Source organism: Chinchilla lanigera, unplaced genomic scaffold (genome assembly GCF_000276665.1).
Source record: "Chinchilla lanigera isolate Chin_1 unplaced genomic scaffold, ChiLan1.0 scaffold00112, whole genome shotgun sequence".
Lineage (NCBI taxonomy): Eukaryota > Metazoa > Chordata > Mammalia > Rodentia > Chinchillidae > Chinchilla > Chinchilla lanigera.
In genome coordinates, this window is record NW_004955513.1 from 5,537,883 (window position 1) to 5,560,120 (window position 22,238).

At 45.9% G+C, this 22,238-nt stretch overlaps 1 protein-coding gene across 9 annotated transcripts in view; it reads left to right on the forward strand.

Annotated features, from left to right (window-relative positions):
• Ehmt1 (euchromatic histone-lysine N-methyltransferase 1) overlaps positions 1–22,238 on the forward strand; it is a 151,114-nt gene that overhangs the window by 46,437 nt on the left and 82,439 nt on the right. For 6 of the 9 annotated variants that reach the window (XM_005408624.2, XM_005408629.2, XM_005408626.2 and 3 more), the window contains exons 1-4: positions 1,238–1,294; positions 11,807–11,873; positions 14,281–14,834; positions 18,913–19,093. In XM_005408624.2, coding sequence (XP_005408681.1) covers positions 1,253–1,294; positions 11,807–11,873; positions 14,281–14,834; positions 18,913–19,093 — 844 coding nt within the window. In that variant the 5' untranslated portion in view covers positions 1,238–1,252. Of the gene's footprint in view, positions 1–1,237; positions 1,295–11,806; positions 11,874–14,280; positions 14,835–18,912; positions 19,094–22,238 lie in introns of those variants that run through there. The other 3 variants (XM_005408625.2, XM_005408627.2, XM_005408628.2) reach the window with 3 other exon arrangements.

A 22,238-nucleotide genomic window follows, 5' to 3' on the forward strand; every position in this document is an offset into this window, starting at 1 on the left:
GGAACCGAACTCACGACCTTGTGCTTGCCAGGCAGGCGCTTTGCCGCTGAGCTAAATCCCCAGCCCCTGGAACCTGGTTAATGCTAGTTTCAGTGTAATCTCTGAAAGCTCAGTCAGTGTGGCTCTTGCTGGGTACAAAGGAAGAGCCTGGGGCTGGGTGATCTACACAGTACTGTCCTGGTTTTATGCCTTCTATGAGCCTGTCATACCCCGAACTTGGGAATGGGGTCAGACACAGGGCCTCCTACATGCTAGGCAGGTGCTCTGCCACTGAGCTGGATCCTGGCCTTCTGTGAGGCATTCTTGATGCTCTGCCACCTTGTAATTTGTGAACTTTTATCTTAAATTGCTCCATAGTAAATTAAAGAAAAGTGAGTATGGGTAAGTCTCCAAAGGCATGTCCTCAGCTGTGTCTCTGTGAGTGCTCACTTGGACCTGCCATGGAGTCAGGAGTTGGTCACAGGGGAAGCTGGCTGGCTAGTGTGTCCAGGTGGAAGTCCCCATGGTGCTGTAATGTAGTGACCCCATTGGGGAGCAGGTTGTCACTTAACAGGTTCAGTAACTTGATTTTCTCAGTAAACTAAATTTACTGTAACAATAATTTACAATTTTTACAAATTATTACAATAATTTACAATTATAATAATTTACAATTTATTGTAACTGTGCATTCTCAAAAGAGACTGATGTTTAAGCTAGAAAATCGCATATTTATTGGTGGTAAGAAATGTGTAATGTGCCTCTGTCTTCATGTAGCAAATTACATAGAAAGTCAAACTAAAAGTTGACCCCAACTCCTGGCCCAACAGTCACAAGTCATATGGAGGGAGTTGGTTCTGACCATGACTGGCTTTTGTTTTTGTTTTCCCTCTGAAGACCTAAAACGGTTCATAGAGTAATTTGCGTGAGTGGAACTGTAGAGGGTTTAGAGTGGGAAAGGCACTGCAGCCTGTGCATTTGTGCCTTATAGTACTGGGGCCACACACTCTGCACATCTGCACAGGGTACATTTGTAATGACTGGTTTGAGTACTCATGTGCCACGTTTGCTCTACATTCTTTGTAGATCGGATTTCCTGAGGATGCAGACCAGGGCTATTTAGCCAGGACTTAGAGGCCATTGAGCATAGAGTTGGATTGCTGAGGGACTTCTGTGTGCCAGACCTGTGTGAGCAGCACAGGTGGCTTCCTTGTTACCCCTGGTGGGGCCTCAGTGATGGCCAAGGGAAGGAGGGCAGGAAGAAGACTGCTATATGGTACTACCCTGTGATGTTCTGGCCCAGCAGCACGAATGGGTGAGTGACTTCCTTCTGGTCTTTGAGCCTAGAGCCTCGGCTGGAGGACTTGGAAACTGGATTGGGCTTATCTAAAGGGTCACATGCACATTTGGTGCTGGAGGCTGGCTGAGTGGCTGCTGGCCAGAGCACTACTTACAGCCCACAGGTGGTGGCCAGGCAGCTCCAGAACCAGCACAGTAGAGCTGTGATGAGGCGTGATCTGGCGCCATGTTATGGAGAGAGGGTCTCCACACATTTTGTGGGTCTAGGCAGCTATGAGTTCTACCCAGGAGAGGGTGAGGAACGCAGACCTCTCGGGGAGAAGCATCAGCCATGTTTTCTTAGAGACATATAGTGCCTGAAAGAGCCCTAGGTAAGAACAGCAAGGACAGAGAAACCGTGTGTGTGTGTGTGTGTGTGTGTGTGTGTGTCTTTGAGGTGATTTTGCTATGCAGTTCAGGATGGCTTTGAACTCGTTGTGTAGTCCACCCTACCATGGCAATCCTCCTACCTCAGCCTCCCCAGTGCTGGGATGACAGGCATGCACCACCAAGCCTGCATGGTTTCTTGTTTTTTTTGCAGAGTGGTATAATGGTTGATACATTGTATCAACCTGAGAAGTTTAAAAGTTTAAGTAAGACTCAGCAGGAAGCCAGGGTCTTTACTTTGTATACAGCATCCCATGTAAGAGGAGGGCATGGGGATTGTGTGAGTGCTACACCTGCTCTGGAGGGCAGGGTGACCTATTTAAAACAGAAGGGAGGAAAAGAGGCCTGTTCTCCCATCCTTGTGCTCTTGCTGCTTTTGCTGTCTTCTGCCATCTTGAATTGTTGCCCCTGTGCCGTGCTACCCTGCTTGGAGCCAGCTGATTACAGACTGAAACCTCCACAAACTGTGAGCTAAATAAACCTTCCCTTACTTAATTTTGGGCATCAGATATTTTGTCTTAGCAAGGAGAGAAAAGTAACCAAGACAGAGGGCCATTTAAGGGTTAAATAACAGATGGAAAGGGAATCAAATCTGTTCTGGTCTTTTGAAATTCTTTAAATGAAATTTCTGGGGCTACTTTGGATATTAATTGTGTTTTCCAAATTTAGGAACAAACTCTCCTTGTTTTGCCAAGGGAAAGACAAAAAGAGAAAAGAAAATTTCATATATTGAAGAGCTTCATTCTCTTTCTCCCCACCCCCTTGGTAATTAGCTGGTGACACTGACGTGGGGAGACACTCGAGATCAGGGTGGCAGAGAATGCTCTGCACTGCTGAAGACACTGTCTTGGGAGCCACTTGTACTGTTCCTGAGGAGGCGGCTACCTGTCCTCCAAGCTCCACCTATACTTTGTGGAGGAGGAAAGTAGCAGGTGGCAGACTGAGCTTGACATTTTTATTTTTATAGAAGGCAGTCTCCACTCTGAGGTGGAGAAGGTGATTGTTGCCCTGTGCATAGAGCTGTGAGTGGGCCTGGGGCTAGGTGTTTTGGTGGGAAGGACTGTTCTTCTCATGGTCTCTCTCTCACCCTGGAGCTCTGAGACAAGTTGAAGGCAGTGGTGAGGTCTCCCTCTCCTGTCTGCCACCACAGACTGGTGCTGTGTGAAAGCCAACCCACAACTCGAGGGTCAGGGTGGAAGTATGCAGAGGCCACAGAGGGAAGGCTGTCATTCACTCCAGAATGATTCTATGTCCACCTTCCCATGTGAGAGTTACATCTTTCCCTCAGCTGCCATTGCAGCCCTCTGCTCTCCTCAGTGGGGAATCCATTAGCCATCCCTCTGGACTGGCTGTGGCTTTTTCCCCTTGGAACTAGGTATTGAACCCAGGGCCTTGTTCATGCTAGACAAAAGTTCTGCCACTGAGCTTCATCCCCAGCTTTTTTAAAAAAAAAATTTTAATTTTGACATAGGGCCTCACTGTATGTATAGTCCAGGCTCGCCTTGAACTCACTCCGTAGCCCAAGCCCTGAACTCTTGATAGTCTTCTTGCCTCAGCCTCCTGAGTACTAGAATTATAGGCATGAGCTACCACACCTAGCAAACGGTTTGAAACAGGAACTTGCTGAGTTGCCCAGGTTAGGCTCAAACTTGTGATCTTCCTGCCTCAGCCTCATGAGTCGCTGGGATTACATACCACCACAGCCAGCTTCTGACTCCTTTTCAATGTGAGTTATGTGCAGCAGTTAGCAGTCTCTGTATTCATGCAGGCCTTGACTTCTATAACCTCACAAAGATGTGGAAGTGACCTGTGGATGCTCTTTCTGGGGAGGCAGGGGGTAGCTTATTTGTGCCATGAGGAAGGCCCTGCTGGCCAGAAAGGGAGTGTGGCCTCTGGCCCCGTCAGGCTTTCTGGAAAGCCTGAGCTGGCACTGTGGGACCCAGAGCAGATCTTGGAGTTGGCTCCCAGAAAACCCAGCAGAATTTGCGACCCATGAATGTGTTGCAGTTTTACAGGTGATTTTGCAGCTCACAGAGTGGCACTCCTGGGCCACATTTTGCCTAGGCCCTTGGGCTGGCCTGGCCTGTGTGCCCAGTCCCCCCTGGGACTATCCAGTTGACCGGCACACTAGGTCAGTTTGACAGCTCTAGACTTGTGAAGACTTGGGAAGCAGTTTTGTGTGAAGACACTTTGTGGTAAAGCCTTATTGCTGAGATGAGTTCTGCCTCTAGGGTATATACTTTGTGCTTGGTAAGTCAGAGTGAGTGTGTTGAGAGCATGCTCCTTTCAGAGTTGCCACCCTAGTTGTGTGTATGTCAAATAGAGCTGGTCACAATTGGAGCCTAGTGGTTTTGTTCAGAGCTCAGCTTTCCGGAGAGCCCTGGCATGAGTGTATGTGTCTTCTTCTGAGGTCTCCCTCATAGGCTTGTGTACCCATGGCCTCTGCTTGTAGCTCACGCAGCCTGACCCGCAGAGGCTGGGTTGGTGGTGGTTTTTTTCTCTCACTTCACGCTGACCTCCCAGAACATGTAGGCCCTGTGTGGAGACTGCTTCATGGGCATTGAGAACTGTTGTCATCATTATTGTTAGTTTGCTCATGAAACACAGACTCTTTTCAGCTTACCTGGCATGTTATACATAGGTAGGGTATGTTGTGAAAACTAGGTATTAGGTGGAAAAAGAAGTAAAATGACTGCTTTTGAGGTAGTTCTTCTAACTGTGTCTTTGTAGATGCTGTGAATGACCTCCTTACCTTGCCTCCTGGTGGCCGTTAGCTGGATAGATGACAAAAAAGACTACAGTGTGCTGTCTTCAGTAAATACATGGGGGTGGGCATCACTTCCTCAGCAGAGACAGCTGCAAAAACTTGGAAGGAGTTTAAAGCTGCAGATGGTGGGGATCAGTAGTGCTAGGCAGGCAGGGCAGCCAGGGCGCAGGCCTGAGCCTGACAGAGCTGGGTAGGGTCCTTCTCACCTCCTGGAGCTGAGCTCCTTGTTACCAGCCCCTTCCTGGACCAGGCATCCTGAAGCAGTGGTCTGTTCTTTGTGGTGTCCCAAAGGTCAGCACCTTGTCCAGCCTAGAGCTGCTGCAGTTGCATTGGTTCTTTCTTCTATGTCTTTGAAATTTAAATTTTCAAAGTTACTTAGATATGTTCACTGGCTTGTCTTTGAAGAACATTAATACAGGTTATCTAAAAGATATCTATTCTTTATTTGCCTTTGAATTTAGGTATTTCCTAAGGAGCAGGGTCTTGAGTTTCTATCCTTTCCCTGCCACCAGATGTTATTTGAAAAAAAGAAACAAAATCAGCAATTTGTTACAAGTAGACAGGTGGGCAATTGAGGGGTGGAGCTTAGTGACCTTCCTAGCAGGTGCGCCCCAATTTGCCGCAGAGAAGCTTGCTGGTGGAGACATGGACACCTCACTGAATTTTAACCTTAATAATTTATACTTTATGTATAGTAGAAACAAACTTACATAAAGATGTCTAAAATCAATTGCAGTGAAATTTAGTTAACTGTATTATGGCAAGTTGTAGTTGATGCAGTCTTGTTAAATGGCAGAGGAAAAATGGCTACTTGTAGATGAAAAGCAGTGCTGTTCTGTGAACTCCAATTTATTCAAGTGAAATGTTGTGTACATGTTGCCTTTGTTTTACTTACAGATTGCGTTAAGTTGTAAGTGATTATTGTGTGTTTATTATATAGTTTGGTTTAGAGGGAGGGCCATGCAAATAAGGCAGTGGTAATGATTTTTAATTTCAATCATTAAAAAAAAAGTCTAGGTTATCTAAATGTGCATCCCTACCTGGGATTAAAATGTTGATAGGAGCTCTCTGCTATGTGGCCAGAGAGACTTTGTGGGGTCACTGGAATGGACACACACCCACACCAGGTCTCACTGAAGGATGTAGGTTTTGTATACGGGTCCTTCTCCTGCTCACCACCCTTTTCACACATTGTCCTTTCCCCACATTTCCTGTGTCTTTCCAGCCTTGTGTGCTTGCTCTGGGAGCTAGGTGCACTGGACCTAGGGCTCATCTAGCCTGGGGCAAGATTCAGCTTCACTTTCTGGAAAACTTTTTCCCTTAGGTTTTGTGTATAAATAAACCAACCACTTTGCACTAAAAGAAAAAGTTTCTTTTTTTCCCCCCTTTCTTGAGGTGGGGGTTCCCAGGAATCAAACTCAGGACCTCACGCTTGTCAGGCAGGTGCTGTGCCACTGAGCTGTATCCCGGCCAGAAAAAGTTTGATGGATTGGAAATTTTTTCCTGTTTTTTTTTTTTTTTCTCCAGTCACCCCAGTACCTTAATATGTTGAAATAGACATTCAAAGAGTAGCACACTATTTTCTAGAAAGATAGTCAAACCAACTCTGGCATGTCAAGTGTGAGTAAGTGGACTCCATTATGTTGCCCTTCTTTTTCCTTGCTCTTTATTTTTATTTTTTTGAGACAGTCTTTTTATGTAGTTCACGTGGCCTTTAGCTATGTAGCTCAGGCTGGCCACAAACTCATGGCAGTCCTCCTGCCTCATTTTGTTATACTGTCACTTATATCTATTCTGATTATGCATCAAGGGGATTTTGTGCACACATATGTACACACCTCACACACACCTGTGGGTAGCATATCAGTCTTTGCCATTATGCACTATTCTGCTTGGTTCCTCACTTAGTGTTGGAGCTGACTGAGAGTCTGCATAGGCTGGCGAAGGCAATGTTGCTGTGTCAGCTCAGCCACCACAAAGCGTGTTAGGTTTTCACTGCCAGGAATGGCAGGATGTGGTGTGTGTGACTGACTAGGGGTGTGGCCTGGCCGCTCGTGAGTTGCCTCCAGAGCACAGGGTGCTCCCCGAACTTGGGATCCCTAGGGGAAAGACTTGGCCTGTTATGTTTTACAGAGTCTTGAGAGCCTCAGACACATTTGCAGATTCTGAGGATTTTCCAGTGGTTTAGCTTAAGGGACATGGACACAGTAAGAGAGTGACCTTGCTCTCTGTCTGTCTGTCTCTCTCTTTTTCTTTGTCTTGTTTTGAGATAGGGTGTAGCCCAGGCTGGCCTCGAACTCAGGGCAGTCCTCCTGCCTCAGCCTCCCAATTGCAGGAATTACAAGTATGTGCCATCATGCCTGGCAATATTTTCCTTTTTAAAACCATATTTAAGAAAAGTAGAGTTTTTGGACTCTGTAGTTCTCTCTCTGTTTTAAGAGAGAGTTGGTGTTCTTAGGTACCTACTCCAGCCATTGGTCCTGGACCCCACCCACCTTAGTTTGCATACATTTTCACTGTGGCTGTTTAGTAAGCTGTTCACTCTTTTTCTTTCATCTTGCTTATCTTTTTGTTTAGAATTTTATATCTGAAAGACTGAAAAAGCCTCACAGTTTCTAGAAATGCCACGTTCTGGTTAGGAATTCTTTTTTCAACCTGAGTTTGAAGTGGACCTGAGGTTTGTTCTTGAATATTTAGTGTAAGTCTCACAAAAACAGATAGATATTTCACATTCAGTCATGGTTCCTGGTTCACCACCCTGTGTCTTTTATCCTGTGAATGTCCTCTGTTCCCGGTCTGACAATATGCACAGCAGGCAGACATAGAGTCCGGTCCTGTTCTTATTGTCCTCTCTCTCCCCTCCCCTCCCCTCCCCTCCCCTTCACTTCACTTTCCTTCCCTTTTCCTCTCCTTCTTTCTCTTTCCTTTTCCCCCCTCTCCTCTCCCCTTCCCTTTTAAAATTTTTGTTTTTATTTGTGAGACAGGGTCTCACTAAATTGTTCAGGTGGGACTTGTAATCTTCCTGCCTCCTGAATATTAGAATTACAGGCATGTGCCTCCACACCTGTGGGTTTTTTTTTGTTTTGTTTTGTTTTTTTTTTCAGACAGGATCTTGCTATGTCCTTCAGACTGGCCTTGAACTTGCTTTTGCATCCTAGGCTGACCTAGAACTAGAGCTGTCCTGCTGCTGTAGCCTCCTGAGTGCTGGGATTATATTTTTTGGTCTTTTTGAGACAGGGTCTCACTGTGCAGTTCAGGCTGATCTTGAACTCACTAGGTAGCCCAGGCTGGTCTCGAACTTGCGATCCTCCTGTCTCAGCCTCCCAAGTGCTGGGATTATAGGCATGCCCCGCCATGTCCGGCCTGAAGATTCTCAATGACTGAAAAACATTTAATACCAAAGCTTTTGGAAGAATCACTTGTTGCATTTTGTTATGGGTTAGATCTAAACTGTGGCCTCCCCGCCCAATTATTTTGTGTGTGGAAGGTGATTGGCTTGTGGGGGTTCTGTACTTACCACTGGGTTCATGTGTTGATGAGCTGAGTAGCTCCTTAGGCCCAGGGCCTGGTTGGAAGAGGCAGGTCAGCGGGGGTGTAACCTAGGAGGGTGCGTCTTTCTGTGGCTCCTCCCTTCGCTCTCTGCTTTCTGGCTTGTGTGGAATGAGCAGCAATCCTTGGCAGAGGCCCTTCTTCTATGGCATTTTTTGCCTTGGAGCCAGCTGGCTGTGGACCAACAACTGGGGGCCAGAATGAACCTCTGTCCTTCAGTATGTTATGGGTGCCCAACATTGTGTCTTAGCGACAGGAAAGTGACTGAGGCACCCACCTTACACCTTTTTTTGAACTTGACTTTGGCCTCCCTCAGGCTTTTTAGTTTTGAGCAAGGTCTTGGGAGGTGTGCTCATCAATATCTTTTGTCTGGGGAGCTCCATAGTGTGCCTTGTGGGCATGAGGTGACCGTAGCTAGAGGTGACCTCACAGTGGTTCTCTTCATGCCATGGCTACTGTCACTTTGTGAGGGTAGCACCTAATTCCAATCTTCAGAGTACAGGTGGTGGTGTGGCCTGAGGTTCCATGATCAGTGTCCTTCAGGATGGCAGTGTTCTTACTAATCATCCATCTGTTTAATGTTAATGTGCACTCATGCTGTCCTCATTGTGTTCAGTGGGTTACAGTCTATTACTGTCATCCTTCCTTTTTGTTTTTTGAATTTCTCAGATTTAGCCAGTAGGAACCCCATTAATTAGCCTTTACAGTGTTCTTGTGACATGTCTGTCATCCTTTCAGCACTTTCTTGCTTGGGCAGTACATGGTGCTTTGAACTTGATTTATACTTTGCTTACCCCAATCTGGCAAAGGCCGTTTCTTCAGGAGCTTTGGTTGTTAGGAGAGATGGTACATAGGATTCAAGTTGCAATTAATTCTTGGTGCATCTGTTGTTTCCAAGGGCTGTTGATTCGAGGACTCTGATGTGGTTAGAGTTTTTGTTGTTTATACTGCTATTGGCAGTAATTTCTGTGCCCAAAACCAGTTCTCTTCCTCCTTCAGGTGTGTGGTAAGGCTCCTCTGCAGCGGACAGAAGCAGGTCACCCAGACTGTCCTTGAGCTCACTTTAGCCCAGGCTAGTCTCGAACTTGCAATGATCCTCCTGCTTCAGCCTCCCAAGTGCTGGGATTACAGGTGTGTGCCACCACACCCAGCTCAAGAGGGCCTTTTCGTTGTCAAGATTTCATTTCTGTACCATGAGCTGGGTATGGATCAGGATTTGAAGTCTGCCAGTGGATCTGTTTGCTTCTGTCATTGCAAGTATGGGTGTGAAAAACAAGTGACAATAACAAGAATTGCAGTGGGATGGAACTTGTTATGTTTTGGGCTGTAGGTCCCATCTGCAGTCCTTGTCTAGCTCGGTGTCCACCCATATCAGGAGTTCTGAGCATTGTATAGGTTGCTGGTCCCTTTGCAAAAGTGATGAGAACATGTTCCCTCTTGTTAGATAAAATGTGGGTTCAACCACAGAGAGCATTTGAGTTTCAGTTTTACTTCCTGCTCTGGTCCTGGGCTGAGCTTTCCATGTGCATCCCTGGCACTGCCCTACTCTGTGCCGACCCTGAACAAGGATCACAGAGTGGCTATGTCTTGGCCTTTCCTAGTTTCAGGCAGCAGATACTGATTGTGCCTCTTGGGTGTTTTCAGTATCATTTGGGTCTATCCTATGTGGAAAACATGTACAGGTGGAGGTAGAGGCTTGTGGGTCTGCCCAGACCCTTCCTGATCCTTGGGAAGGCTCTATCATTCCTCTTCCTACATGGTGGGCATTGGGATGTGGTGGGGGAAAGGACTAGTAGAGCTAGTTGGTAGGACAGTAAGACAGGGCAGGGGGCGGATGGGAGGAGTGGTGGACGGGCTGTGCCTACACAAGTATAGCTTAGAGACTACACAGCACTCTGTGCTCTTACAGGTTAACCTGTTCGTTTCTGCTCCTTCTCCCCTGCTAAAACAAGAATCTAGCCAGGCATGGTGGCGCACGCCTGTAATCCCAGCACTTGAGAGGCTGAGGCAGGAGGATTGCTGTGAGTTTGAGGCCAGCTTAGGCTACAAAGTGAGTTGAAGGCCAGCCTGAACTGCATAGTGAGACCCTGTCTCAAAAAGTCAAAAATAAGAAAAGAAAAAAAAAAAAAACGAGGATAGTGGAGGAGAGGAATCTTTTTCTGAAAAGATTCACAGGTGACTTTGACCTCAGAAGTCTGTTACATATTGTCCTTTGTTGTTTACAAGATGTAAAAACCTTTGAAGATGTAAAAACCACTAAACTAGCCTGCTCCCTGCACTCAATGTCAAGTTTGCTAGGATAGGGGCTGTGAACCACTGAGGTTTTTTGTCTGCCTGGAACATGATGAGTGTTCAGTCATAGTGGTTGACCTTCACTCCAAGTGCTAGGAAGAGATGACTACAGATGTCCCCCAGGTCCCATCAATTGCAGACTAAGACTGTCCTGTGTGAAATACATGTATAGGTGGAGGTAGAGGCTTGTGAGGCTGGATCAGGCAGTCCCTGTGGACCCTCCCTGAATGTATATGTGTGCACCTCAAAAAACAGGCCCTTTCAGGGACCTTTAAAGTGCTCAGTATACAGTAAAAGCTGAGCTACACCAGAAGCCAAGGAGAGATTGGCCCTGCTCACATCCTTTCTTGACCTATGTTTCTGAGGTGTAATGAAGTTATCAGCCCCTCCCAAGAAGGCTGCTGGTGGGAGCATTTGGGAAACACTGAAGTGAGACATTTGTTTTCAGCAGGATTGAGGAAGGATGGATGATATCATGGTTGGGGACTCAAAGTGACAAATGGGTAATGGCTGTGCACTTGGGAGCCAGATGTGGTGTGAAGTAGAATTAGCAATGAGCTCAAAGTTCAGTGGGAACATTCTGAGAAAATTTCCTGGTGTCTTTGGAGAAAACATTGCAGAAGTTGTCAGAAGTGTGATGGCTGTTAGGCCCTTAGATTCTGGGAGCCCAATACCGGAGTGGTCTGCATCTTTTCACCCAAATGTGTGCAGGACCTTTGCTAATGTTCTGCTACTACTCCATCTGCATCTGTAAAGACCTGATTAAGAGCATTTTTGTGTGTTTACATTGACTTCTCCAACCACTCTAAATCTCTTTAAGATGAGTTTTTTGTCTTAAAAAACAAATCTCACGGGGCGTGGTGGCATATGCCTGTAATCTCAGCACTCGGGGAGGCTGAGGCAGGAGGATTCTTGGGAGTTCAAGAACAGCCTGGGCTACAAAATGAGCTCAAGGCCAGTCTGAACTGCAGACTGCTCAAGGCCCACTGAACTTTTGTCTCAAAAAGACAAAAACAAAACATTTCTGTAACTTTTTTTTTTTTCCTTAAACATTGGAAATACTAAGGTTAGTGATGGGTGAGCCTTTTAGAACTTTCAATGATAAACAGCCAGCTGTAGCATGCGTGCCATAGGTTTGCCACTACTGACTTAGGTGAATTATTGTTGGCGGCAGAATGCATATTAAAATAAATTATAGCATTTCTGTGACATAACAAAGCATTTCGCATTTCTAATTATATAATACATCAAAGCACTCTTATTGTTAAAAAACTATTTCCAAAACTACAGAATAGGTGGACATTTCTTTGGACTATTTTCTGAATGCTGCCCTCTTCCTGAAGGTAACTGCTATCTATAGATTGAAGAACTCAACCCTGAGAATCTGATAGTGAGTTTTGTAACTGTGATTTATTTTAGGGAAATCATGCTAGGAGGTTGTACAGTCTGTCTCTGCTATATCCAGGTTGATGGCTTTTTGTTTTGTTTTTAAAGCAGGCAGTTCCGGCCAAGGGGGAAACTAAGCAGGATTGCTGCATGAAAACTGAGCTGCTGAGAGAAGGTAAGGACTGTGTTTGCTGGCTGGAGAAGTGACTTTGTCTGCCTAGTATCTGTCCCAGGGCTGCTGACTTTGTAGTTTTACCTAGGGTTATTGTATAATTCCTTCTCTTTGTATTCCTGAACAGAGGGACAGACAGACAGACAGAGACAAACACACACACACACACACACACACACACACACACACACACGGAAAGATCTGCTTGAGAAGGAAGAAACAAGTATGAAAAGCAAAACCTCCACCTATCCTTACCCTAAAGTATACCCAGAAAGTGAAGGTGAACGGTCTCAGGAATGTTACAGGATCTTTATTTATACCACTGAAAACTGGCACCCATCCAGGCCTCACATGATAACAGCTGGATAGGCAGACTATGGTATAGCCACATAATGAGATGGTGAGCAGGTTGGCCTGCGTGGTTCCATGCAATAACAGGGATGAATCTTACATTTGTTTTACCACGTGAAGGAAGCCATACCTCAAAGGCTACGTGCTGTGTGCTTCCATTTATATGACATTCTAGCCAAGGTGAAGTAGAGGCCTGGAGGACCTAGGGAGAGGCATTGAAAGGGCAGTGGGAGGGAGTGTGGGCAGGTGGTTGTTGGGTAAGGAGTAGGTATGGACACTTGGTTCTGCATGTGCTAAAATGCACCTATAGTGCCCTGAGTGTACACATGGTCCACCTGACAATGCTTCAGAGGTGCTGGCCAGATAACTTGGAATGCAGTGTCTTGACTGGATCACCTCTGCAAGGCTGATGGCTGGGACCTGTGGGGGCTCTGGCCCAGGTCTGACCTTTGCCTGCATCCTGCTCTCACCTTGACGACATCTGGGGGTAGGTGTTCAGCCAGGTTGAGGCCTCTTACCTGCTTGCTTCTTGGGTGCTGTGGCAACCTGGTGCTCTCTGCCAGCTCTGGGGTTCATCTGCTCATGCTGTCTTCCCCCACCAATGCTTCACCATTTGTGAGACCTCTTAAGACCTGTCTGGTATTCGTTTCCTACCTATTGGCCCCTTCCTGTCTCTACTCCTCCTCTATTTCTTGGAATTTTCTAATGTATCAGGTGCAACAAGACCACCAGCCCCTCTATTGATAGTATGCACCCTTCTCTTTCTCCCTTTTTAGTGTCACCCAGTAGCTCTTTTTCTTTTATGATAAACAGTATTAATATATGTCTGTAAATTATTTCTGATTTCATACACAATTAATTTGCCACTTCTGAGTAAAAATGCATTTATTTTAGAATTGGGTATATAGCCTTCACCAAGTTAAGGAAGTTTCTGCCTATTGTTTTGTTAAGGGTGCAAAAAATTGATTAATAACTGCTGATTCATTTAGAAAAGATTATTAATTGCATACAGGATGTGCACTAGTCCTGTTGATGTGCTGTGTCCTCAGGGTAGAAGGACAGAAAACTAATATGATCAACAAAGAATACAAAGTGTGAGGCAATGGCTGTGACAGCAGTGTACGAACAAGGTGGAGAGCGTGGAGCTCTGGCCTGTCTGAACCTTCTCCTCCCGTAGGGATGTAGTCATGTGTCTCCTGCCTCAGCCCATCATCAGGTTAAGTGCATTCTTCTGTCTCCTGATGCAGAATGTGTTCTTGTTTCTGATCATCCTAGTTGGGACTGAATTGTCAGAGGAGACAGCTTCCCAAAGAGAGGTATCCTAGAAGCTGCCCTCTCACTGACCCCATCTCCCTGCTTATTTGTATGAAGCTGCTTGTGAAGTCTTTTTCTTTTTTTTTTTAATTTTAAGACAAGGTCTTGCTATGTAGTTCAGGCTGGCCTTGAGCTCACTGTATAGCCCAGGCTGGCCACCAGATCATCACTCCTGGTGATCATCCTGCCTCAGCCTCAGGAGTGCTAGGATTGCAGGTGTATGCCACTACGCCCAGCCCTGGAGTTCTATTTTTATCTCTAACAACACTCATGCTTTTCATACTGTGGTGACTCCTTGGACTTTTTTTTTTTGAGGCGAGGTGTCTTTATGCAATCAGGCTGGCCTTGAACTCCCTTTGTAGCCCAGGCTGGCTTCAAATTCAGAGCAGTCCTCCTGCTTCAGCCTCGAGTGCTGGGATTACAGACATGTGCGCCACCATGCCTGGCTGACGCTTCAGACTTAACTAGAAGTTAATTTAAATAATTTTGGGCCAGGGATAATTTTGCTCAGCAGCACAGCACCTACCTGGCAAGTGCAAAGTCCTAAGTTTGATGCCCAGTACCAAAAAAAAAAAAAAGCTTTTAAAATATTTACTCTATTTGAACTTAAGTGGTGGTTTGTGTCTAGATGAAAGGATTTCAGTAGATGTTTTAGGGAAGCCATCTGAATGGACTGCATCTTCTGTTTGTGGTGGGCCGTGGAGGCCAGCTGTCAGCCATGGTGATGCTCTCTCCTCTTTCACAGATATTCCTATGGCTGCCGATGAAGGTCCTGCTGAGAAACCAGCGGGAGAGGCTCCCATGGCTGCAGATGGGGAGACAAATGGGGCCTGTGAAAAGAGCGGCGACACCAGCCACACGGACGCAGCCAAACATACTCAGGAGAGCACCAGAGCCAGCCCCCAGGAAGGTGGCCACAGAGCAGCCCGGATAGCGGAGAATGGGGTTTTGGAAAGAGACACGGAAGTGGGGAAGCAGAACCATGTCTCTGCTGATGACTTCATTCAGACATCAGTCATTGGTAGCAATGGATACTTCTTAAACAAACCTGCTCTCCAGGGGCAGCCCTCAAGGACTCCAAGCACCTTGGTCTCCTCCCTTCCTGGCCATGCTGCAAAAACTTTGCCTGGGGTGGCTGGTAGAGGCAGGACTCCAAGCGCACTTCCTCAGGCTCCGGTTGCAGTGCCAGTGCCTGGGCCTGGGGGAGCAGATGCAGAGGACCGGAAACCTGCTACTCCTGGCACTGATGTCAAGGTTCACAGGGCACGCAAGACTATGCCGAAGTCTATTTTGGGCCTGGTAATTTTGTGCTGCCTCTTGCTGTTTCCTTTCTTCTCCTTTGTCTTACTCATGGCAAGTAGCCTTCAGTGTATTAAAGAGAAAAAGCAATGAATGGCAGTGGTTGCGTGGTAGGTCATCACTTCCAGGCTTGTGAGCAGTCAGGAGATGGTGCCTTTTACACTTCCCTTGCTGTGGCTCTTTGGGAAGGGTTCTCTTGCCTCTGTGTGGAGACATGTCAAGCGCTGTTGAGGAGACTGCTTTCTCATCTGCTGTGGGCCCAGAGGTATCAGTTCAGCTCAGCAGAACTTAGCACCCACTGTCTCACTGAGAAGTGAGTAGAAATGAAGCTGATTAGGGCTGAGTGTGATGAAGTCAAAGACAAAGGACCTGAAGTGCATCAGGCTGAGGCTTACCTTGAAAAAGAAATGAGTCTTGCATACATTTAGCATGGGCCATGCTTGCCTGAATTTAGCATGGAATGTGCTGTTCTTTGGTTCTTTACTATATCTTGCATAATAATTTTTTTCAAAATGTCTGTAGTGTTGTTATTTTGCTTTAGTATTAATTTGGCTGGGGATGTATTCTGGGTTATGATCACCTTCTTTTGGACTTCTGAGTATCTGCTGTTGCTGGTGGCATTCTGAAGTTCACATGTCCTTCCTGTATAGACCATCTGCTATTTCCTCTATAACTTTAGGGCTCCAGGACCATTTTTTTTCTCAATCAGCTCTTCCAGTCTGAGTATTTCTGTCTGTCAACTCCAGGAAAATATTGCGTATGATTTTCCATCTCCTTTAGGATGGTTTCCATCTCTGGATAGCCTTGCCTGTGTCCAATTCCACTTTACATTCTTCTGTTCATTCCATGTGTTGATTTTGACTTTTTTCATGCTCAATACCTGATTAGTTCTTTTAATTAAAACTAGTTCTATATCATGTTTCATCTTATCCTTCAAGACATACTGATTTTAATTTTTTCAGAGTCTGTTAATAAATTTTCATTCCTCAGAGGTGTTCTGTTTGGACAGAATAGCTTTTGTGCATGGTCATTTTTCCCCACCAGTACTGACTTTTCCCCTTTTGGGATGTGCTTGCTTTTATTTCAATGGCAGTGGACCGACCTGACTGAGCACTGGGTGTGGCTGTCTGGTTGGTACTGCAATTGTGGGGTGGAGATGGGTGTAGCCTCGAGCTGCACTGGCAACCGCCATGAGGTCCCATTACCTCTAGGTGTTTTAGCCACTGGTAGGCTGCCATTCAGATGCTTTCTTATGTGATACCCACTGGTAGCCCTGGCCCTGGCCCAGGTGCTCCTCAGCTCCCCTCTTTGTCAGCTGACTCAGTTTTAACCTTTCACACTATTCTTCTGAGCATGTCACTGCTTTGGGAAATTTTAAAATAATTATAGACTATCAGGATGCTACAAAAATAGTACGACTGGGCATGGTGGTGCATGCTTGTAATCCTAGTACTTAGGAAGCTGAGGCAGGAGGATTGCTGTTAGATTGAGGCCAGCCTGAACTATGTACGAGACCCTGTCTCAAATAAGGGGAAGAGCAGGGACAGAGACATCCTATGGACCCTTCCTCCAGTCTTCTTTCATGGTAGCATCTTTCGTAGCTAGAGTATAGTGTCAAAATGAGGATAGTTTTTTCATTTTGATGAAGTTCAGTTTGTTAGTTTCCTTTTCTGGATTTTGCTCTTGGTGTGATATCTAAGAGCTCTGGCCCTGATTTTGGAGATTCTCTAATTTCTTTCATAACTGAATTGTGCACACTGCAGGAGGAGTTGGCTGGCAGCCCCATGCTTTCTCCTCTGGGTCTGTTTCTGCACCCTGCTCCTTCTACATGTGCCTAGCACTGGGCTCTAGATGCAGGAAGGGAGGTAACCCTGCTCCTCCATTGTGAGGGAGGGATCAGTTCTTAATGGTGGTGCAAGTTGGTGCTGAGTTGTGATGTATGTCCAGCTATGAGAGCTCACACTACTGCCTGGGAACTGGCCAGGCCAAGAGGGGAGAATCTGGGGTGCAGAGCCTTGCAGTGATGGTTCAGGCAGCTGGTAAGGCTGTGTGAGGACAAAGGCCTCTTTGTGTGCACAAGTACTCTTTTCTCATGGTTGTGCTGTGTTAGATCCTCACTTCAGTTTAGCAGTTCTTAATAGTTTAGAATTTTGAAAATAACCTTTTAAATGAAAGAGTAGATTTTATACCTAAACAATGATTAGCTATGTGTGACTGTTTCCTCTTCAGACTTTGTGTTAGTTAAAATTCCATTTTGTATCTGTCTGCAAGCGTAGCTGAGGTGGGGTGGCCAGTGTATATTTGCTGTCTGGTTGGTAGCTGGTAGGTGGCACAAGAGTAGCAGCTGAGTCCTGCACTTGGGTAGTGGCAGCATCAGTGCCCAGCCTTGGTGTGCAGAGAAAGGCTTAGCAGCTTTGCATTGTTCCCTTGAAACAGGGCTTTGTGTGTTGAGGCTGGTTACCCAGTGGAGGGCTGGAAAAGGAGCTGTTCTATTTGAGTTGTGATGAGGAGGAGGAAGAGAGAGTTAGTCCTTAGAGCAAAAGGAAAGAGCACTCCAAGAGTGGAGGAAGTTTTAAGGCTTTCAAGGGAAAGCAAGGCTCTCAGGGGAAAGCATAAGCCCTATGGCAACAGGATTGGTGAGTTGGGTGGGTGCACTGGGGGAAGCAACAGCAAACCCCATAGGGCTGAGGTCACCACAGCTAGAATCCAAAGACAGTTCCTGTGCCAGTCTGTTTTCTGTTCTGTTGCTGGGTGATTTACAGAGTAGAAGTTTAGCTCATGGTTCTGGAGGCTGAGAAGACCAGCCATAGTATGGTATCTGGCAAGGGCTTCTTACTACATTGTGATGTGGCAGTGGCAGAGGGTCATATGGTAGGGCAGAGCGATTGTGCAAGCAGCCAGGTCTCTGGTCTGTACCATCTCAGGCCCTGCCCTCATGGCCTCCTCCTGTACCCTGATTACATCCCCAGGACCCCGCCTCCCCATACTATTAACATACAGATTTGGAGATTACGTCCCAACATGTGACACATTCAGACCGTAGCCATTTGCTAGGTCAGTGGCCAGCAAGAGCATCACATAGCCTCTGTGTTCTGGATATCAGTGAGACATTGAGCAACTTCACTGGGATCAAGGAAATAAGAGCTGTTTCTGAGAAGCTTTCAGGTGCTACATTGACAGCAGGATGTGTGAGAGAGCACAAGACAGCAGGTATATGAGGCACAGAGAGCAGCTGCATGTGAGATGCAAGTGTAAGGCAAAGTGCAGACAGACAGACAGTAGGGAGCTCCTTTGCAACGACACAGTGGAGAGCACCCCCTCCCCAGCCTCCCACTACAATGGGCACAGCCTTCAGCTCTCACTAGTAATGTGGGGTTATGCTTCCTTTCTCCTGGAGCTCCACTGTTTGCCTGCTTACCCCAGTGTAACCTCAGGGAGTGTATCTTGAATCCCCCAAACCTACTTTTGTGGAGCCTAACATTCATCCAGTGCTTTGAATTACAGTTGTTCTCAATCTTGGCCACTTCTCCCTAGTCTCAGTGAGAGGAAAAAGGGATGCTTTGTCAGAACTGTGAGTAGAAGATCATTTTAAAATGTGGCATAATTAGCTATGGTGGAACAAAACACGTGCTATTTTGGAAATGTTACAGAGTATAGCCATGGTAAACTGTGAAAACACTCCTGAGAGTTTTGGGGTATTTTTTAGCTTGCTAATATTTATTTGTTTGTTTGTTTATTTTTGTTTTTTTGAGATGGGATCTCGCTATGCAGTTCAGGCTGGCCTTGAGCTCACTTTGTAGCCCGGGCTGGTCTCGAATTTGCAACGATCCTCCTGCATCAGCCTCCTAAGTGCTGGGATTACAGGGATTATAGGCATGTGCCACCATGCCTGGCGTAGGTGCTTCTTTGAGGACAGCTGTGCTGTGTGGCCTTGTGAACGCTCTGCCTTCCCTTAGTGGCTCATTTTATCTTTCATTTGCGGTGAATTAATGGAGAAAGAACTGATTTTGGGTGCATGTTATTTGAGCAACCATTTACTTGTACACAGTCACAGTCACTACTTGTTTTTATCTTGAAGCATGCAGCCAGCAAGGACCCCAGAGAAGTTCGGGAAGCGAGAGACCATAAGGAACCAAAAGAGGAGATCAGTAGGAACGTTTCTGATTGTGGACGACAGCAGCTTTTACCCTCTTTCCCGTCCCTTCACCAGTCGCTACCTCAGAATCAATGCTACATGGCCACCACGAAGTCACACACAGGTAAAGGGGGACAGCAGCTCTCTTTCCTGTTGTGTATCTGGAGCCTGTACCCTCTAGAAAAAGCTGTTTGGAACATGTGGCTGCTCTACACAGCTGAAGAGGCCCCAGCTTTCACTCTGTGCCTTCCTTGTGTGTAACATCTTTGTGTTCCCTGCCCTGCTCTGGCCTTTTGGCCACTTGACTCAGTGTCACTTGTTTTCGCTTGCCTTCGAATTTAAGGTGAACACTGTGTTCATCTCTTACCCTTGGGCTGACAAGTGGAGGACTGTGGGTGTGGGAATTCTCCAGGTCCTGAGTTAGGTGCTCTTGGAAGCATGCTGGGTATTGGGCTAAGGTTTGGTGAGTCTTTATCTCTGGCTCTGTTACCATCTACCCGCCCATGGGCGTTTCTTCTTGCTGTGCTGGTCTTGTGTGTCCTCTTGGTAGGCAGGGGAGTTGGTGAACTCTGTATTTCTATGGGAGAGCTCTCAAGGTGTGAGGAAGCATAAGTTGCCCCATATGTAGGCTGATGATGGTTATATGCCTCAGAGTGAGGGACACCTCAAGTCTCCAGGCTTTCCTGTGAGCCTGCAGGAGTATATGCAGCTCTGTTCCTGAAGAGGTGCATGATCCCTCTAGCGTGGAAAAGCAGCAAAATTCTACAGAGAATTCCTTTGTATACTTTACTCCTTTTACCAAAACCACAATCATCCCTTCCTTCCTGTTACATAGCCTTTTTTTTCTGAAACATGAACATAAATTGCCCAGTGCAGAGTTAAACCCTTTTTACCTGTAAATACTTCATGCATTTTCTGAGATAATACTGTGATGTCTCTAGAAATAAGAATAGTCTCTTAAATAACTGCAGTGCAGTAATCAGAATCAAGAAATTAACTTTGTTGTGAAACAGTTGTTTCATCTCAGTGCATTGTTTACCTATTGCCAGTTTTCTGTTAATGTCCCTTATAGCAAAAGAATGTCAGTTTTGGCCCTAGATTTCACATTTACCTCGTTTTTGTGCCTTGTTCCCAGCCTTCTTTGTCCTTGACCTTGGTGTTTTGAGAACATAGGCCAGGTGTTCTGTAGAACCTCTTGGATGTGGTATTCCCAGTCTTCCTAAGGGTCAAGTCAGTTCAGTTCAGGCAACTGCCATGTGTCCCTAGGAGATGTGTGGCATTCTGTCCTGGTAGGGCAGGCAGTGTTTGCAGGTCTCTCCCTTGTGAAGTTTCTGTTCCCAGGTTGTCCTCAGCAGCTACCTTGTGTGTGGAAGGGAGAGGACTCAGGCTGTATGGGTCCTTGCTTTTTATCATAGCCACTAGGAAGTGTGTGTGTGGCAACGTGGGGCCTCGTGGTAGTTTTCTATCTCTGCCACTCCCTCTGTTGGTCTGTTCTGTTTCTACTGTAAGGAAGTGATTCACTCTCTCATCTTCTTATCTAGCTATCTATCATCTGTCTGTCTTTAAGTATTAATGGTGTAGCTGGGCATGGTGGTACACATCTATAATACCAGGGCTTGGGAAGCTGAGGCAGGAGGGTAGTGAGTTTTGTGAGTTTGAGACCAGCCTGGGAAATTTAGTGGGTTCAAGTGCAGCCTGGATTACATGGTGAGACCTTGTCTCCAAAAAAAAAAAAAGATTGTATATTAGTCAGCTTTCAGTCACTATGATAGATAACTGAGATAACTTAAAAATAAAAAGGAAAGGTTTATTTTGCCACAGTTTTAGAGGTTGCGGCCAAACATTGGTTGGTCCTTTGATCCTGTTGCGTGAAGCCTGTGTGACATATCATGGTGGGTATGTGTGGTAGACAAAACTATTCACTGCTGGCCTAGCAAGGGAAGGAGGAAGGGTCCAGAGTGTCCTGTCCCCTCAAGGCATACCTCTAGTGATTGAAGACTTTGACTAGGCTCGTGTAAAGGCTCCACCCCTTCCCAACAGTGCCACATTGGTGACCAGCCCATCAGCACGTCGACCTTCAGGGACATCCAGGACCATACCGTCACAGCTTATGAACTCTCATTTTAGTCTCTGGGCTGTTGGCTGTTACTATCATTTTGTTGCTTGAATCACTTCAGTTTGGTCAGTAGGGTTTCATCTGGGTCCTGAGTCCTTGGATGTAACCCAGCCCTTTCTTTATATCCTCTGGCTGGACCAGGTGGACCAGGCTCAGCTTGTCTTTTCCTTTCCAGGCTGGAATTGGAGCTTCTTCAGGAAGCCCTGGGTCTTTCACTTGGAATGTGGTGGTTAGGAAACAAAATCTGTGTGCTTTCTGCCCTTGGCCACTTGTTATTTGTTTTAACAGTGTTATTTGTTTTAAACAGTTAAGCCTGTCATTTTGCAAAGTTCTATAGAATTCTGTTTATGTATATAAGGACTGGCAAGGAAACCCAGAAATTAGTATTTCTGTTAATACACTAAGAGTTCTTATTTCAGTGTTATTATTTTATCAGTTTTAATAAGATCTTTTCAAAACAATGCACAGTGTGTTCAGCGGTCTCCTGTTTACTCTTTCACAGCCTTCCACTTCCATTCTTCCTATAAGCTTGAAATTCAGTGGTGAGTTAAGGGTGCTGTGTGTGGGATAACCTAACCACAGATGTCATATGATCTAGCAGTTTGCTGACTTTTGCTTGTGTGGTTACACATGCCCCCCTACTTCAACCTGTTCCTCTACACTTGCTCTACCTTCCAGGGAAGAAGTCACAGTTTTTGTGCCTGACAGTATTTTCCAGGGAGGAACCAGCTGACAGAGTGGGGCAGAGTGTTCGAAATCTTGTCCAGGAAAAAGCCTCACAATCCAACAATAGCAGCAAAACCAATTGATTAAAAAATGGGCCAAGACATTTTTTTTTTAAAGAGAAAAAAAATGAAATTTCAAAACAACGTAATAGGAGGGTAACAATGGTTAATATATTGCATATTGTTATCTTTAAACCACTCAGAGTACAAGATATCAGCATTTAATTGTCTAAACAATGTTAGTACAAACCTTTATTTTCAATGAAATAAGAGAAAGCTGGGCGTGGTGGCACACACCTGTAATCCCAGCACTTGGGAGGCTGAGGCAGGAGGATTGTTGCAAGTTCAAGACCAGTCTGGGCTACAAAGTGAACTCAAGGCCAACCTGAACTGCATAGCGAGACCCTGTCTGAAAAAGACCAAAAAAA